Here is an 18,655-nt window from a genome sequence, read left to right as displayed (position 1 = left end):
TCTGAAGAGAATCAGATTATGCCATCCAATTCTCCCCAAGTGTCACAACCTTTAACGCCCACTCAAGCGACGCCAAGTACTTCTAGTGCGTCTAATTCTTTTACCCTGCAAGATATGGCTGCAGTTATGTCCACTACCCTTACAGAGGTATTATCCAAACTGCCAGGTTTACAGGGTAAGCGCAATAGGTCTGGTATTAGAGTAAATGCTGAGCCCTCTGATGCTTTATTGGCCATCTCCGATGTACCCTCACAGTGTTCTGAGTTGGGGGTAGGGGAATTGCTGTCTGAGGGAGAACTTTCAGACTCAGGACATGTGTTCCCTCAAACAGACTCGGACGTGACGGCCTTTAAATTTAAGCTTGAACACCTCCGCCTGTTACTCCGGGAGGTTTTAGCGACTCTGGATAATTGTGACCCTATTGTAATACCACCAGAGAAATTGTGTAAAATGGATAAATATCTAGAGGTCCCTACTTACACTAATGTTTTTCCAGTCCCTAAAAGGATTTTGGACATTGTTACTAAGGAATGAGATAGACCAGGCATTCCATTCTCTCCCACTCCTGCTTTTCTGAAAATGTTTCCCATATCTGACACCATTCGGGATTCCTGGCAGACGGTCCCTAAGGTGGAGGGTGCTATTTCTACCCTGGCTAAGCGTACAACTATACCTATTGAGGACAGTTGTGCTTTCAAAGATCCTATGGATAAAAAAAATTAGAGGGTCTTTTAAAGAAATTGTTTATTCATCAGGGTTTTCTTCTACAACCTATAGCGTGCATTGTACCAGTTACTACTGCAGCAGCTTTTTGGTTTGAGGCTCTAGAGGAGTCTCTTAAGGTTGAGACCCCATTAGATGATATTTTGGATAGAATTAAGGCTCTCAAGCTAGCTAATTCTTTTATTACCAATGCCGCTTTTCAAATGGCTAAATTAGCGGCAAAAAATGCAGGCTTTGCCATTCTAGCGCGTAGAGCGTTATGGCTTAAGTCTTGGTCTGCTGATGTGTCATCAAAATCTAAACTTTTAGCTATTCCTTTTAAAGGTAAGACCCTATTTGGGCCTGAACTAAAGGAAATCATTTCTGACATTACTGGAGGTAAAGGTCATGCCCTTCCTCAGGACAAGACTGTTAAAATGAGGGCTAAACAAAATAATTTTCGTTCCTTTCAAAACTTTAAAAGTGAACCCTCTACTTCCTCCTGCGCCACAAAGCAGGAGGGGAATTTTGCACAATCGAAGTCAGTCTGGAGACCTAACCAGACCTGGAATAAAGGTAAACAGGCCAAGAAGCCCACTGCTGCTACCAAGACAGCATGAAGGGGCAGCCCCCGATCCGGGACCGGATCTAGTAGGGGGCAGACTTTCTCTCTTCGCTCAGGCTTGGGCAAGGGACGTTCAGGATCCCTGGGCATTAGAAATCGTGACCCAGGGGTATCGACTAGAATTCAAGGATTTTCTCCCAAGAGGGAGATTTCATCTTTCACGTTTGTCTGTAGACCAGAGAAAAAGAGAGGCGTTGTTACGCTGTGTAGAAGACCTATATACCATGGGTGTAATCTGCCCAGTTCCAAAACTAGAACAGGGGCAGGGGTTTTACTCAAATCTGTTCGTGGTTCCCAAAAAAGAGGGAAGCTTCAGACCGATTTTTAGATCTCAAATGCCTAAACAAATTTCTCAGAGTCCCATCGTTCAAGATGGGAGACCATTTAAACAATTTTACCAATGATCCAGGAGGGTCAATATATGACCACCGTGGATTTGAAGGATGCGTATCTTCACATTCCTATCCACAAAGATCATCACCAGTTTCTCAGGTTCACCTTCCTGGACAAACACTACCAGTTTGTGGCCCTCCATTTCGGGTTGGCCACAGCTCCCAGAATCTTCACAAAGGTGCTAGGGTCCCTTCTGGCAGTTCTAAGGCCGCGGGGCATAGCAGTGGCGCCCTATCTGGACGATATATTGGTTCAGGCATCAACTTACCATATAGCCAAATCTCACACGGACATCGTGTTGGCTTTTCTAAGAACTCACGGGTGGAAGGTGAACATACAAAAGAGTTCACTAGTTCCACTGACAAGAGTTCCATTCCTAGGAACTCTGATAGACTCGCTAGACATGAAAATGTTTCTGACGGAGGTCAGAAAGTCAAAGATCCTAACTTCTTGCCGAGAACTTCATTCCATTCCTCGGTCATCAGTGGCGCAGTGTATAGAGGTCATTGGGTTAATGGAAGCGGCAATGGACATCGTTCCGTTTGCTCGCTTACATCTCAGACCACTGCAGCTGTGCATGCTCAGACAGTGGAATGGGGATTATGCGGATTTATCTCCTCGGATAAATCTGGATCTAGAGACCAGAGACTCTCTTCTTTGGTGGTTGTCACAGGATCATCTGTCCCAGGGAATGTGCTTCCCCAGGCCAGCATGGGTCATAGTGACAACGGACGCCAGCCTCTTGGGCTGGGGTGCAGTCTGGAATTCCCTGAAGACTCAGGGTGTTTGGACTCAGGAGGAGTCCCTACTACCAATAAATATTCTGGAACTGAGAGCAATATTCAACGCGCTTCAAGCGTGGCCTCAGTTGGCTTTGGCCAAATTCATAAGATTCCAGTCGGACAATATCATGACTGTAGCATATATCAATCATCAAGGGAAAACAAAGAGTTCTCTAGCGATGACACAAGTTTCCAAGATAATTCGATGAGCAGAAACTCACTCTTGCCATCTATCAGCAATCTATATCCCAGGAGTAGAGAACTGGGAAGTGGATTTTCTAAATCGTCAGACTTTTCACCCCGGGGAGTGGGAGCTCCATCCGGAGGTGTTTGCGGCATTGATCCGTCAATGGGGCACACAGGAATTGGATCTGATGGCATCTCCTCAGAATGCCAAACTTCATTGTTACGAGTCCAGATCAAGGGATCCCCAAGCAGTACTGATAGATGCTCTGGCAGTACCTTGGTCGTTCAACCTGGCTTATGTGTTTCCTCCTTTTCCTCTCCTACCTCGTCTGATTGCCAGAATCAAACAGGAGAGGGCTTCGGTAATCCTGATAGCACCTGCGTGGCCAGGCAGGACTTGGCATGCAGATCTAGTGGAAATATCATCTCTGCCACCGTGGAAACTGCCACTGAGACAGGACCTTCTAATCCAAGGTCCGTTCCAACATCCAAATCTAAATTCTCTGCAGCTGACTGCCTGGAGATTGAACGCTTGATTTTATCTAAGCGTGGATTCTCGGAGCCAGTCATTGATACCTTCATTCAGGCTCGCAAGCCTGTCACTAGGAAAATTTACCATAAGATATGGCGTAAATATCTTTATTGGTGCAAATCCAAGGGCTACTTATGGAGTAGTGTTAGGATTCCTAGGATTTTGTCCTTTCTCCAAGAAGGATTGGAGAAGGGATTATCAGCTAGTTCCTTAAAGGGACAAATTTCTGCTTTGTCAATTTTACTACACAGACATCTGGCGGATGTCCTTGACGTTCAGTTTTTTTTCAGGCTTTAGTCAGAATCAAGCCTGTGTTTAAACCTGTTGCTCCGCCATGGAGTTTGAATTTAGTTATCAATGTTCTTCAAGGGGTTCCGTTTGAACCCATGCATTCCATAGATATTAAGCTTTTATCTTGGAAAGTTTTGTTTTTAGTTGCTATCTCTTCTGCTCGAAGAGTTTCTGAGCTTTCTACGTTACAATGTGATTCGCCTTATCTTATATTCCATTCTGATAAGGTGGTTTTGCGTACTAAACCTGGATTCCTTCCTAAGGTTGTTTCAAATAAGAATATTAATCAGGAAATTGTTGTTCCTTCTTTGTGTCCTAATCCTTCTTCTAAGAAGGAGCGTCTGTTACATAACTTGGATGTGGTTCGTGCCTTGAAGTTTTACTTACAAGAGATCAAGGATTTCCGTCAAACATCTTCTCTATTTGTTGTCTATTCTGGAAAGCGTAGGGGTCAAAAGCTACGGCTACCTCTTTCTTTTTTGGCTGAGAAGCATCATCCGTTTGGCATACGAGACTGCTGGACAGCAGCCTCCTGAAAAAATTACAGCTCATTCTACTAGAGCGGTGGCTTCCACATGGGCTTTTAAAAACGATGCTTCTGTTGAACAGATTTGTAAGGCTGCGACTTGGTCCTCCCTTCATAACTTTTCCAAATTTTCCAAATTTGATACTTTTACTTCTTCTGAGGCTATTTTTGGGAGAAAAGTTCTTCAAACAGTGGTGCCTTCCGTTTAGGTATCTGTCTTGTCCCTCCCGTTCATCCGTGTCCTGTTGCTTTGGTATTGTATCCCACAAGTAAGGATGAATCCGTGGACTCGTCGTATCTAGTAGAAGAAAAGGAAATTTATGCTTACCTGATAAATTGATTTCTTCTACAATGCGACGAGTCCACAGCCCTCCCTGTCATTTTAGACAGATTATATTTTTGTTTACAAACTTCAGTCACCTCTGCACCTTTTTTAGTTGCTCCTTTTTCTTCCTATACCTTCGGTCGAATGACTGGGGGGTGGAGTCAAGGGAGGAGCTATATAGACAGCTCTGCTGTGGTGCTCTTTGCCACTTCCTGTTAGCAGGAGGATAATATCCCACAAGTGTGGATGAATCCGTGGACTCGTCGTATAGTAGAAGAAATCAATTTATCAGGTAAGCATAAATTTCCTTTTTGCGTTTAATTTTAATAATCTGTTTCCTCCTGCTGCAGTGCGACGCAATCAGTGTATTGGAGAAGGAGCATGACTACAGAGATGAACATTTTGATTTCATTCAGTCCCATATCCGGAGGTTCTGCTTGCAGTGTATCCTTTTGTATTACTTTCTTACAGATTCGTTTTGTGCCCATGCATGCTCACTTTTTTTTACAAGGGCACATAGCAGTGCTAAATTTAAGAGTAAGGCCATGATCAAACTTACCACATCTTTTAGGGAAACCCCTTACGTTATTAGTAGGTCCAATCTGAATTTCTACATAAAACGTCTGTAAAGAGTAAAAAGGGTACATATTGCCACTATAGTATACTGGCAAAATATGACACTGTCGACTAGTATTTTCATACTCTATTTTCCAAGACCATTTAACCCCTCAAAGTTTAGAAATAGAAATCTCACTGGATAAACAAAATACATATAAATATTAACTTTAAACTTGTCCTTCCTAAGATGGGGAGAGTCAACGGCTTCATTCCTTACTGTTGGAAATACAACACCTGGCCACCAGGAGGAGGCAAAAACACCCCAGCCAAAGGCTTAAATATCCCTCCCACATCCTCATCACCCTAGGCATTCTTTGCCTTTCTTCCTTGTGTCCTAATCCTCCTTCATCAAAGGAACATTTACTTCACCATTTGGATGTGGTTCGCGCCTTGAAGTTCTTCAGGCTGCTAAGGAGTTTAGACAATATTCCTCTTTGTTGTCTATATAGGGAAGCGTAAGGGGCAGAAGGCTACTTCGACTTCCCTATCTTTTTGGTTAATGAGTGTCATCCGCTTACCTTACGAAACAGCGGGACATAATCCTCTTGAGAGGATAACGGCTTATTCCACTAGAGCAGTGGTTTCCTCTTGGGCCTTTAATAAAGAGGGCTCTATGGATTAGATTTGTAAGGCGGGTACCTGGTCCTCCTTACATACTTTTTCTAATTTTTACTAGTTTGATGTTTTTGCTTTGGTTGAAGCAGCTTTCGGGAGAAAAGTTTTGCTGGAAATGGTGCCCTCAGAATAGGGTCCTCTTCTTCCTTTTTTTTTCCTCTCCAGTTATTCATTCAGTGTCCTCTGGAGCTTGAGTATAGTTTTCCCAACAGTAAGAAATGAAGCCGTGGACTCTCTCTATCTTAGGAAGGAAAACATAATTTATGCTTACCAGATAAATTCCTTTCCTTCCGGATAGGGAGAGTCCACGGCCCCCACCAGTTTTTTCTCGTCTAAGGGCGGCCCCCTATTATTTATCTTATTCTTCTGGCACCAATATACCCTGATATTTCTCCTACTTTTCCTTGTTCCCTCTGCAGAATGCCTGGGGTGATCAGGAAGTGGGAGGGATATTTAAGCCTTTGTCTGGGGTGTCTTGGCCTCCTCCTGGTGGCCAGGTGTTGTATTTCCAACAGTAAGGAATGAAGCCGTGGACTATACCTATCCGGAAGGAAAGGAATTTATCTGGTAAGCATAAATTATGTATTTGGGTTTTTTTTTGTATCTGTGTGTTCTTCCACGTTGTTTAGTCCCAAAACTGTGAGGTAATTCTAAAAGTTGCACTATTTGTTAAGACATCAGGCTTTTAGAAGACATTCTTCCAGAGGAGAAAATGGCCAAATCTTTTTTCTCCAACATAGGTGTGTCCGGTCCACGGCGTCATCCTTACTTGTGGGATATTCTCTTCCCCAACAGGAAATGGCAAAGAGCCCAGCAAAGCTGGTCACATGATCCCTCCTAGGCTCCGCCTACCCCAGTCATTCTCTTTGCCGTTGTACAGGCAACATCTCCACGGAGATGGCTTAGAGTTTTTTAGTGTTTAACTGTAGTTTTTATTATTCAATCAAGAGTTTGTTATTTTAAAATAGTGCTGGTATGTACTATTTACTCTGAAACAGAAAAGAGATGAAGATTTCTGTTTGTATGAGGAAAATGATTTTAGCAACCGTTACTAAAATCCATGGCTGTTCCACACAGGACTGTTGAGAGGAATTAACTTCAGTTGGGGGAACAGTGAGCAGTCTCTTGCTGCTTGAGGTATGACACATTCTAACAAGACGATGTAATGCTGGAAGCTGTCATTTTCCCTATGGGATCCGGTAAGCCATGTTTATTAAGATAGTAAATAAGGGCTTCACAAGGGCTTATTAAGACTGTAGACTTTTTCTGGGCTAAATCGATTCATTATTAACACATATTTAGCCTTGAGGAATCATTTAATCTGGGTATTTTGATAAGATTATATCGGCAGGCACTGTTTTAGACACCTTATTCTTAGGGGCTTTCCCAAATCATAGGCAGAGCCTCATTTTCGCGCCGGTGTTGCGCACTTGTTTTTGAGAGGCATGACATGCAGTCGCATGTGTGAGGAGCTCTGATACATAGAAAAGACTTTCTGAAGGCGTCATTTGGTATCGTATTCCCCTTTGGGCTTGGTTGGGTCTCAGCAAAGCAGATACCAGGGACTGTAAAGGGGTTAAAGTTAAAAACGGCTCCGGTTCCGTTATTTTAAGGGTTAAAGCTTCCAAATTTGGTGTGCAATACTTTTAAGGCTTTAAGACACTGTGGTGAAATTTTGGTGAATTTTGAACAATTCCTTCATATTTTTTCGCAATTGCAGTAATAAAGTGTGTTCAGTTTAAAATTTAAAGTGACAGTAACGGTTTTCTTTTAAAACGTTTTTTGTACTTTGTTATCAAGTTTATGCCTGTTTAACATGTCTGAACTACCAGATAGACTGTGTTCTGAATGTGGGGAAGCCAGAGTTCCTTCTCATTTAAATAAATGTGATTTATGTGATAATGACAATGATGCCCAAGATGATTCCTCAAGTGAGGGGAGTAAGCATGGTACTGCATCATTCCCTCCTTCGTCTACACGAGTCTTGCCCACTCAGGAGGCCCCTAGTACATCTAGCGCGCCAATACTCCTTACTATGCAACAATTAACGGCTGTAATGGATAATTCTGTCAAAAACATTTTAGCCAAAATGCACACTTATCAGCGTAAGCGCGACTGCTCTGTTTTAGATACTGAAGAGCATGACGACGCTGATAATAATGGTTCTGAAGGGCCCCTAAACCAGTCTGATGGGGCCAGGGAGGTTTTGTCTGAGGGAGAAATTACTGATTCAGGGAACATTTCTCAACAAGCTGAACCTGATGTGATTACGTTTAAATTTAAGTTGGAACATCTCCGCATTCTGCTTAAGGAGGTATTATCCACTCTGGATGATTGTGACAAGTTGGTCATCCCAGAGAAACTATGTAAAATGGACAAGTTCCTAGAGGTCCCGGGGCTCCCTGAAGCTTTTCCTATACCCAAGCGGGTGGCGGACATTGTAAATAAAGAATGGGAAAGGCCCGGTATTCCTTTCGTCCCTCCCCCCATATTTAAAAAATTGTTTCCTATGGTCGACCCCAGAAAGGACTTATGGCAGACAGTCCCCAAGGTCGAGGGAGCGGTTTCCACTTTAAACAAACGCACCACTATACCCATAGAAGATAGTTGTGCTTTCAAAGATCCTATGGATAAAAAATTAGAAGGTTTACTTAAAAAGATGTTTGTTCAGCAGGGTTACCTTCTACAACCAATTTCATGCATTGTCCCAGTCGCTACAGCCGCGTGTTTCTGGTTCGATGAGCTGGTAAAGGCGGTCGATAGTGATTCTCCTCCTTATGAGGAGATTATGGACAGAATCAATGCTCTCAAATTGGCTAATTCTTTCACCCTAGACGCCACTTTGCAATTGGCTAGGTTAGCGGCTAAGAATTCTGGGTTTGCTATTGTGGCGCGCAGAGCGCTTTGGTTGAAATCTTGGTCAGCTGATGCGTCTTCCAAGAACAAGCTACTTAACATTCCTTTCAAGGGGAAAACGCTGTTTGGCCCTGACTTGAAAGAGATTATCTCTGATATCACTGGGGGTAAGGGCCACGCCCTTCCTCAGGATCGGCCTTTCAAGGCCAAAAATAAACCTAATTTTCGTCCCTTTCGTAGAAACGGACCAGCCCAAAGTGCTACGTCCTCTAAGCAAGAGGGTAATACTTCTCAAGCCAAGCCAGCTTGGAGACCAATGCAAGGCTGGAACAAGGGAAAGCAGGCCAAGAAACCTGCCACTGCTACCAAGACAGCATGAAATGTTGGCCCCCGATCCGGGACCGGATCTGGTGGGGGGCAGACTCTCTCTCTTCGCTCAGGCTTGGGCAAGAGATGTTCTGGATCCTTGGGCGCTAGAAATAGTCTCCCAAGGTTATCTTCTGGAATTCAAGGGGCTTCCCCCAAGGGGGAGGTTCCACAGGTCTCAGTTGTCTTCAGACCACATAAAAAGACAGGCATTCTTACGTTGTGTAGAAGACCTGTTAAAAATGGGAGTGATTCATCCTGTTCCATTAGGAGAACAAGGGATGGGGTTCTACTCCAATCTGTTCATAGTTCCCAAAAAAGAGGGAACGTTCAGACCAATCTTAGATCTCAAGATCTTAAACAAGTTTCTCAAGGTTCCATCGTTCAAAATGGAAACCATTCGAACAATTCTTCCTTCCATCCAGGAAGGTCAATTCATGACCACGGTGGATTTAAAGGATGCGTATCTACATATTCCTATCCACAAGGAACATCATCGGTTCCTAAGGTTCGCATTCCTGGACAAGCATTACCAGTTCGTGGCGCTTCCTTTCGGATTAGCCACTGCTCCAAGGATTTTCACAAAGGTACTAGGGTCCCTTCTAGCTGTGCTAAGACCAAGGGGCATTGCTGTAGTACCTTACTTGGACGACATTCTGATTCAAGCGTCGTCCCTTCCTCAAGCAAAGGCTCACACGGACATCGTCCTGGCCTTTCTCAGATCTCATGGATGGAAAGTGAACGTGGAAAAGAGTTCTCTATCTCCGTCAACAAGGGTTCCCTTCTTGGGAACAATAATAGACTCCTTAGAAATGAGGATTTTTCTGACAGAGGCCAGAAAAACAAAACTTCTAGACTCTTGTTGGATACTTCATTCCGTTCCTCTTCCTTCCATAGCGCAGTGCATGGAAGTGATAGGTTTGATGGTAGCGGCAATGGACATAGTTCCTTTTGCGCGCATTCATCTAAGACCATTACAACTGTGCATGCTCAGTCAGTGGAATGGGGACTATACAAACTTGTCTCCGAGGATACAAGTAAATCAGAGGACCAGAGACTCACTCCGTTGGTGGCTGTCCCTGGACAACCTGTCACAAGGGATGACCTTCCGCAGACCAGAGTGGGTCATTGTCACGACCGACGCCAGTCTGATGGGCTGGGGCGCGGTCTGGGGATCCCTGAAAGCTCAGGGTCTTTGGTCTCGGGAAGAATCTCTTCTACCGATAAATATTCTGGAACTGAGAGCGATATTCAATGCTCTCAAGGCTTGGCCTCAGCTAGCGAGGGCCAAGTTCATACGGTTTCAATCAGACAACATGACAACTGTTGCGTACATCAACCATCAGGGGGGAACAAGGAGTTCCCTGGCGATGGAAGAAGTGACCAAAATCATTCTATGGGCGGAGTCTCACTCCTGCCACCTGTCTGCTATCCACATCCCAGGAGTGGAAAATTGGGAAGCGGATTTTCTGAGTCGTCAGACATTGCATCCGGGGGAGTGGGAACTCCATCCGGAAATCTTTGCCCAAGTCACTCAACTGTGGGGCATTCCAGACATGGATCTGATGGCCTCTCGTCAGAACTTCAAAGTTCCTTGCTACGGGTCCAGATCCAGGGATCCCAAGGCGGCTCTAGTGGATGCACTAGTAGCACCTTGGACCTTCAAACTAGCTTATGTATTCCCGCCGTTTCCTCTCATCCCCAGGCTGTTAGCCAGGATCAATCAGGAAAGGGCGTCGGTGATCTTGATAGCTCCTGCGTGGCCACGCAGGACTTGGTATGCAGATCTGGTGAATATGTCATCGGCTCCACCATGGAAGCTACCTTTGAGACGAGACCTTCTTGTTCAAGGTCCGTTCGAACATCCGAATCTGGTCTCACTCCAGCTGACTGCTTGGAGATTGAACGCTTGATCTTATCGAAGCGAGGGTTCTCAGATTCTGTTATCGATACTCTTGTTCAGGCCAGAAAGCCTGTAACTAGAAAGATTTACCACAAAATTTGGAAAAAATATATCTGTTGGTGTGAATCTAAAGGATTCCCTTGGGACAAGGTTAAGATTCCTAAGATTCTATCCTTCCTTCAAGAAGGATTGGAAACAGGATTATCTGCAAGTTCCCTGAAGGGACAGATTTCTGCCTTGTCTGTGTTACTTCACAAAAAGCTGGCAGCTGTGCCAGATGTTCAAGCCTTTGTTCAGGCTCTGGTTAGAATCAAGCCTGTTTACAAACCTTTGACTCCTCCTTGGAGTCTCAACTTAGTTCTTTCAGTTCTTCAGGGGGTTCCGTTTGAACCCTTACATTCCGTTGATATTAAGTTATTATCTTGGAAAGTTTTGTTTTTGGTTGCAATTTCTTCTGCTCGAAGAGTTTCAGAATTATCTGCTCTGCAGTGTTCTCCTCCTTATCTGGTGTTCCATGCAGATAAGGTGGTTTTACGTACTAAACCTGGTTTTCTTCCAAAAGTTGTTTCTAACAAAAACATTAACCAGGAGATTATCGTACCTTCTCTGTGTCCGAAACCAGTTTCGAAGAAGGAACGTTTGTTGCACAATTTGGATGTTGTTCGCGCTCTAAAATTCTATTTAGATGCTACAAAGGATTTTAGACAAACATCTTCCTTGTTTGTTGTTTATTCCGGTAAAAGGAGAGGTCAAAAAGCAACTTCTACCTCTCTCTCTTTTTGGATTAAAAGCATCATCAGATTGGCTTACGAGACTGCCGGACGGCAGCCTCCCGAAAGAATCACAGCTCATTCCACTAGGGCTGTGGCTTCCACATGGGCCTTCAAGAACGAGGCTTCTGTTGATCAGATATGTAGGGCAGCGACTTGGTCTTCACTGCACACTTTTACCAAATTTTACAAGTTTGATACTTTTGCTTCTTCTGAGGCTATTTTTGGGAGAAAGGTTTTGCAAGCCGTGGTGCCTTCCATCTAGGTGACCTGATTTGCTCCCTCCCATCATCCGTGTCCTAAAGCTTTGGTATTGGTTCCCACAAGTAAGGATGACGCCGTGGACCGGACACACCGATGTTGGAGAAAACAGAATTTATGTTTACCTGATAAATTACTTTCTCCAACGGTGTGTCCGGTCCACGGCCCGCCCTGGTTTTTTAATCAGGTCTGATAATTTATTTTCTTTAACTACAGTCACCACGGTATCATATGGTTTCTCCTATGCAAATATTCCTCCTTAACGTCGGTCGAATGACTGGGGTAGGCGGAGCCTAGGAGGGATCATGTGACCAGCTTTGCTGGGCTCTTTGCCATTTCCTGTTGGGGAAGAGAATATCCCACAAGTAAGGATGACGCCGTGGACCGGACACACCGTTGGAGAAAGTAATTTATCAGGTAAACATAAATTCTGTTTTTTTTTTTTGTTTGTTTTTTTTTTTTTTTTTTTTTTTTTATAACTTTTCCTTAAATGAACTTGATAGATGGAGCTGCCTTAATTTATACATCTGTTAAAGAGGAAAAAAATCTGGATTTGTTATACAAGTACATTGTACATAAAGTCTATGGTTTCCATTTTAATCATGCTGCATCAGTGGTTGAAAAGGATGCTGTTTTTATGTGAGTAAATGCGTTTTTGTTTTCTCTTAAATGTAGGCTAAATATCTGGATATTTGAAAACTGGGTCACAGCTTTTCCCCCCAAAGCTTTTCTTAAAACAATACAAATGTATATGCTATATTTTTTTATAATTTCTTTCATTGTGTCTTTAACTTTAAAGGACATAAAAGTGCAAAAGAAAAATACTCATATGTTAGAGCCCCAGCAAATGGGTAGACTTAGAAGCAGCAATGCACTGCTGGGAGCTAGCTGAGCACATATGGTGAGTCAGACCACAGTCACCAGCTGACTCCCAGTAGTGTATCGCTGCTCCTAAGCCTAAAAAATCTCCCTTAAAACAATTGTATGCTCTCACTGAACCATGAAAGTTTAATTGTGACTTTCATTTCCCTTTTAGTATATTCTGCTTGAGTGTTGAAAGAAATGATCTGTATAAAGTATTAGTCCAGCTTCTAATTATCTTTGCTTTTGACTGTCTGTTGATAATGTCCTCTGTATTATTATTTTTTTTTTTAGTCCTGCTGGCTGGGATAATGAAAAAAAAATAGGCATTTTGCATGAAAATTTCTCAACAGTAAAACCTGAAGATATATATGAAGATTTTATTGTGAAACCACCTATTAGAAAGGTAAAACAAATGTCTATATACATTTACATTTCTTTGTAAATAGTTTATGCATTAAAAAAATCTTTGTCTTTGCAGCTCGTCCACTATAAAGAAGTTGTAGCAGAAGATGATCAGGTGTTTCTTATGAAACAACAGGTATGTTAAAAGCTTGGGATCATATTTAATTTTATTTTATCTTTTGAGCAGCTTTTGTTTCATAAGTTTCCTAACTTTAAAGGGACATGAAACCCAAATTTTTTCTTTCATGATTTAGAAAGAGCACACAATTTTAAACAACTTTATAATTTACTTCTATTATCTAATTTGCTTCACTCTTTTGATATTCCTTGCTGGAAAGCATATCTAGATAGGCTCAGTAGCTTCTGATTGGTGGCTGCACACAGATGTCTCGTGTGATTGGCTCGCCCATGTGCATTGCTATTTCTTCAGCAAAGGATATCTAAAGAATTAAGATTATTATCTGAATCATGAAAGAACATTTTTGGGTTTAATGTCCCTTTAAGTGAGAAAACATATGCTGATTTCAAGGCCTGTGGAACAGTCACAGCCAGTACTCCTTAATTCTCTACTGCCCTCTGCTGGTGATTAGTAGGCCTCCTAATTTGTGTATGGTAAGACTGTTTTGCTACCTACCAGTGATATTTTACACTTTATTTTTTTGTTTTGCTTAAGAGTATACACACAAATGTAGCTTTTTACCTGTAGGGTTTGATAGATAAAGATAAAACATCATTACAAATAACTGACTTTTTCCTTTCCAGTCTCTTCTTGCAAAGCAGCCAGCTACTCCTACAAGAGCCTCGGTAAGTGCTAAATAATACATTGCAGATACTGAAATGTCTGTCAGGTCAAGTGCATCACTGCAATATAAAGTGCCACTATAAAAGGTGGAAGAAAAACTGTCATAGTGAATTATTACATATACAGTATTCCATTATGAAACTGAAGTTAAAGGGACAGTGGAGTCAAAATTAAACTTCAGTGGGTTGGGTAGAGCATAACATTTTAAACCACTTTGCAATTTGCTTGTAATCAATTTTGCTTAGTTCTCTTGGTATCCTTTGTTAAAGAGTAATCTTATGTGACTTCAGGAGTGTGCAAGTAGTTTTAAATTAGGTGCTCTATCTGAATCAAGAAAGTTTAAATTTGACTTTACTTCTGGGCTCCTAGTACAGTTTAAAATAAATTCCTGACTTTATATATTTAAAAAAAAAAAAGTATCATACCTCCATATTTTTGCCTTGGTTCATAGCCCCAAAGCAAACTTGCCCAAATCTAATATGTGTCAGTCATATAGGTATTTGTAATTCAGTTATATATGTGTATTGTGGATAGGGGGTACTATAATACCTCTAAGGATACTTGCTACTGTGTAGGCTGGGAAACACTGCTCTTATACACAGGTGTTTCTAGTCCTGAAGGAACACAAGTAGACCAGGAATTAAAAAAAAAAAAAAAATCTGTGTCTGAGAACCTGTCAAATATCAAAACAGATTTGCTCTGACATTTCTAACTCCTGGAGCTAAACACCCTTACCCTAGGATGTGGAAATTTGTAATTAATAGACTTAAAATATCCAAATGTTGCTTTTGCTCAGACATGTTGTTAAGGGGTCATTAAATACTAAATATGTTTCTTTCTAATGACACGGTGAGTCCACGGATCATGATTAATTACTGTTGGGAATATCACTCCTGGCCAGCAGGAGGAGGCAAAGAGCACCACCGCAAAGCGGTGCAAGAAAGAGGTGGATTTAGGTGTCTCATAAGAAGTTTTCTTCAATCAAGATTTTATTTTCTTTCATGTAATTAACAAGAGTCCATGAGCTAGTGACGTATGGGATATACATTCCTACCAGGAGGGGCAAAGTTTCCCAAACCTTAAAATGCCTATAAATACACCCCTCACCACACCCACAAATCAGTTTTTACAAACTTTGCCTCCAAGGGAGGTGGTGAAGTAAGTTTGTGCTAGATTCTACGTTGATATGCGCTCCGCAGCAAGTTGGAGCCCGGTTTTCCTCTCAGCGTGCAGTGAATGTCAGAGGGATGTGAGGAGAGTATTGCCTATTGAATGCAGTGATCTCCTTCTACGGGGTCTATTTCATAAGGTTCTCTGTTATCGGTCGTAGAGATTCATCTCTTACCTCCCTTTTCAGATCGACGATATACTCTTATATTTACCATTTCCTCTACTGATTCTCGTTTCAGTACTGGTTTGGCTTTCTACAAACATGTAGATGAGTGTCCTGGGGTAAGTAAGTCTTATTTTCTGTGACACTCTAAGCTATGGTTGGGCACTTTATTTATAAAGTTCTAAATATATGTATTCAAACATTTATTTGCCTTGACTCAGAATGTTCAACTTTCCTTATTTCCAGACAGTCAGTTTCATATTTGGGATTATGCTTTAATTATCATATTTTTCTTACCTCAAAAATTTGACTTTTTTCCCTGTGGGCTGTTAGGCTCGCGGGGGCTGAAAATGCTTCATTTTATTGCGTCATTCTTGGCGCGGACTTTTTTGGCGCAAAAATTCATTTCCGTTTCCGGCGTCATACGTGTCGCCGGAAGTTGCGTCATTTTTTTGACGTTATTTTGCGCCAAAAATGTCGGCGTTCCGGATGTGGCGTCATTTTTGGCGCCAAAAGCATTTAGGCGCCAAATAATGTGGGCGTCTTATTTGGCGCCAAAAAATATGGGCGTCGCTTTTGTCTCCACATTATTTCAGTCTCATTTTTCATTTGCTTCTGGTTGCTAGAAGCTTGATGTTTGGCATTTTTTTCCCATTCCTGAAACTGTCTTATAAGGAATTTGATCTATTTTGCTTTATATGTTGTTTTTTCTCTTACATATTGCAAGATGTCTCACGTTGCATCTGAGCCAGAAGATACTACAGGAAAACCTCTGCCTGCTGGATCTACCAAAGCTAAGTGTATCTGCTGTAAACTTTTGGTAGCTATTCCTCCAGCTGTTGTTTGTATTAAATGTCATGACAAACTTGTTAATGCAGATAATATTTCCTTTAGTGATGTACCATTGCCTGTTGCAGTTCCCTCAACATCTAAGGTGCAGAATGTTCCTGATAACATAAGAGATTTTGTTTCTGAATCCATAAAGAAGGCTTTGTCTGTTATTTCTCCTTCTAGTAAACGTAAAAAGTCTTTTAAATCTTCTCTCTCTACAGATGAATTTTTAAATGAACACCATCATTCTGATTCTTTGGACTCTTCTGGTTCAGAGGATTCTGTCTCAGAGATTGATGCTGATAAATCTTCATATTTATTTAAGATGGAATTTATTCGCTCTTTACTTAAAGAAGTACTAATTGCTTTAGAAATAGAGGATTCTAGTCCTCTTGATACTAATTCTATACGTTTGGATAAGGTTTTTAAAGCTCCTGCGGTTATTCCAGAAGTCTTTCCTGTTCCTAATGCTATTTCTGCAGTAATTGCTAAGGAATGGGATAGATTGGGTAATTCATTTACTCCTTCTAAACGTTTTAAGCAATTATATCCTGTTCCGCCTGACAGATTAGAATTTTGGGACAAAATCCCTAAAGTTGATGGGGCTATTTCTACCCTTGCTAAACGTACTACCATTCCTACATCAGATGGTACCTCGTTTAAGGATCCTTTAGATAGAAAAATTGAATCTTTTCTAAGAAAAGCTTATCTATGTTCAGGTAATCTTCTTAGACCTGCTATATCATTGGCTGATGTTGCTGCAGCTTCAACTTTTTGGTTGGAAACTCTAGCGCAACAAGTAACAAATCGTGATTCTCATGATATTATTATTCTTCTCCAGCATGCTAATAATTTCATCTGTGATGCCATTTTTGATATTATTAGAGTTGATGTTAGATTTATGTCTCTGGCTATCTTAGCCAGAAGAGCTTTATGGCTTAAGACTTGGAATGCTGATATGGCTTCTAAATCAACTCTACTTTCCATTTCTTTCCAGGGAAACAAATTATTTGGTTCTCAGTTGGATTCTATTATTTCAACTGTTACTGGTGGGAAAGGAACTTTTTTACCACAGGATAAAAAGTCTAAAGGTAAAAACAGGGCTAACAATCGTTTTCGTTCCTTTCGTTTCAACAAAGAACAAAAGCCTGATCCTTCGTCCTCAGGAGCAGTTTCAGTTTGGAAACCATCCCCAGTCTGGAATAAATCCAAGCCTGCTAGAAAGGCAAAGCCTGCTTCTAAGTTCACATGAAGGTACGGCCCTCATTCCAGTTCAGCTGGTAGGGGGCAGGTTACGTTTTTTCAAAGAAATTTGGATCAGTTCTGTTCACAATCTTTGGATTCAGAACATTGTTTCAGAAGGGTACAGAATTGGTTTCAAGATGAGACCTCCTGCAAAGAGATTTTTTCTTTCCCATGTCCCAGTAAATCCAGTGAAAGCTCAAGCATTTCTGAATTGTGTTTCAGATCTAGAGTTGGCTGGAGTAATTATGCCAGTTCCAGTTCCGGAACAGGGGATGGGGTTTTATTCAAATCTCTTCATTGTACCAAAGAAGGAGAATTCCTTCAGACCAGTTCTGGATCTAAAATTATTGAATCGTTATGTAAGGATACCAACGTTCAAGATGGTAACTGTAAGGACTATATTGCCTTTTGTTCAGCAAGGGAATTATATGTCCACAATAGATTTACAGGATGCATATCTGCATATTCCGATTCATCCAGATCATTATCAGTTCCTGAGATTCTCTTTTCTAGACAAGCATTACCAATTTGTGGCTCTACCGTTTGGCCTTGCTACAGCTCCAAGAATTTTCACAAAGATTCTCGGTGCCCTTCTGTCTGTAATCAGAGAACAGGGTATTGTGGTATTTCCTTATTTGGACGATATCTTGGTACTTGCTCCGTCTTTACATTTAGCAGAGTCTCATACGAATCGACTTGTGTTGTTTCTTCAAGATCATGGTTGGAGGATCAATTTACCAAAAAGTTCTTTGATTCCTCAAACAAGGGTAACCTTTCTGGGTTTCCAGATAGATTCAGTGTCCATGACTTTGTCTTTAACAGACAAGAGACGTCTAAAATTGATTACAGCCTGTCGAAACCTTCAGTCTCAATCATTCCCTTCGGTAGCCTTATGCATGGAAATTCTAGGTCTTATGACTGCTGCATCGGACGCGATCCCCTTTGCTCGTTTTCACATGCGACCTCTTCAGCTCTGTATGCTGAACCAATGGTGCAGGGATTACACGAAGATATATCAATTAATATCTTTAAAACCGATTGTTCGGCACTCTCTGACGTGGTGGACAGATCACCATCGTTTAATTCAGGGGGCTTCTTTTGTTCTTCCGACCTGGACTGTAATTTCAACAGATGCAAGTCTCACAGGTTGGGGAGCTGTGTGGGGATCTCTGACGGCACAAGGAGTTTGGGAATCTCAGGAGGTGAGATTACCGATCAATATCTTGGAACTCCGTGCAGTTTTCAGAGCTCTTCAGTTTTGGCCTCTTCTGAAGAGAGAATCGTTCATTTGTTTTCAGACAGACAATGTCACAACTGTGGCATACATCAATCATCAAGGAGGGACTCACAGTCCTCTGGCTATGAAAGAAGTATCTCGAATTTTGGTTTGGGCGGAATCCAGCTCCTGTCTAATCTCTGCGGTTCAT

At 41.8% G+C, this 18,655-nt stretch overlaps 1 protein-coding gene across 1 annotated transcript in view; it reads left to right on the top strand.

Moving 5' to 3' along the window:
- The window catches only part of DYNC1LI2 (dynein cytoplasmic 1 light intermediate chain 2), a 326,410-nt gene that overhangs the window by 245,835 nt on the left and 61,920 nt on the right, over positions 1-18,655 (top strand). The window contains exons 6-10 of the mRNA XM_053700389.1: positions 4,713-4,806; positions 12,255-12,390; positions 12,907-13,018; positions 13,094-13,153; positions 13,780-13,821. Of these exons, the coding sequence (XP_053556364.1) occupies positions 4,713-4,806; positions 12,255-12,390; positions 12,907-13,018; positions 13,094-13,153; positions 13,780-13,821 (444 nt within the window). The remainder of the gene's footprint in view (positions 1-4,712; positions 4,807-12,254; positions 12,391-12,906; positions 13,019-13,093; positions 13,154-13,779; positions 13,822-18,655) is intronic.

The sequence above is a fragment of the Bombina bombina genome, chromosome 1, assembly GCF_027579735.1.
Source record: "Bombina bombina isolate aBomBom1 chromosome 1, aBomBom1.pri, whole genome shotgun sequence".
Classification (NCBI taxonomy): domain Eukaryota; kingdom Metazoa; phylum Chordata; class Amphibia; order Anura; family Bombinatoridae; genus Bombina; species Bombina bombina.
Note: the sequence above shows the minus strand (reverse complement) of the source record. Positions and strands in the feature narration are given on the sequence as shown.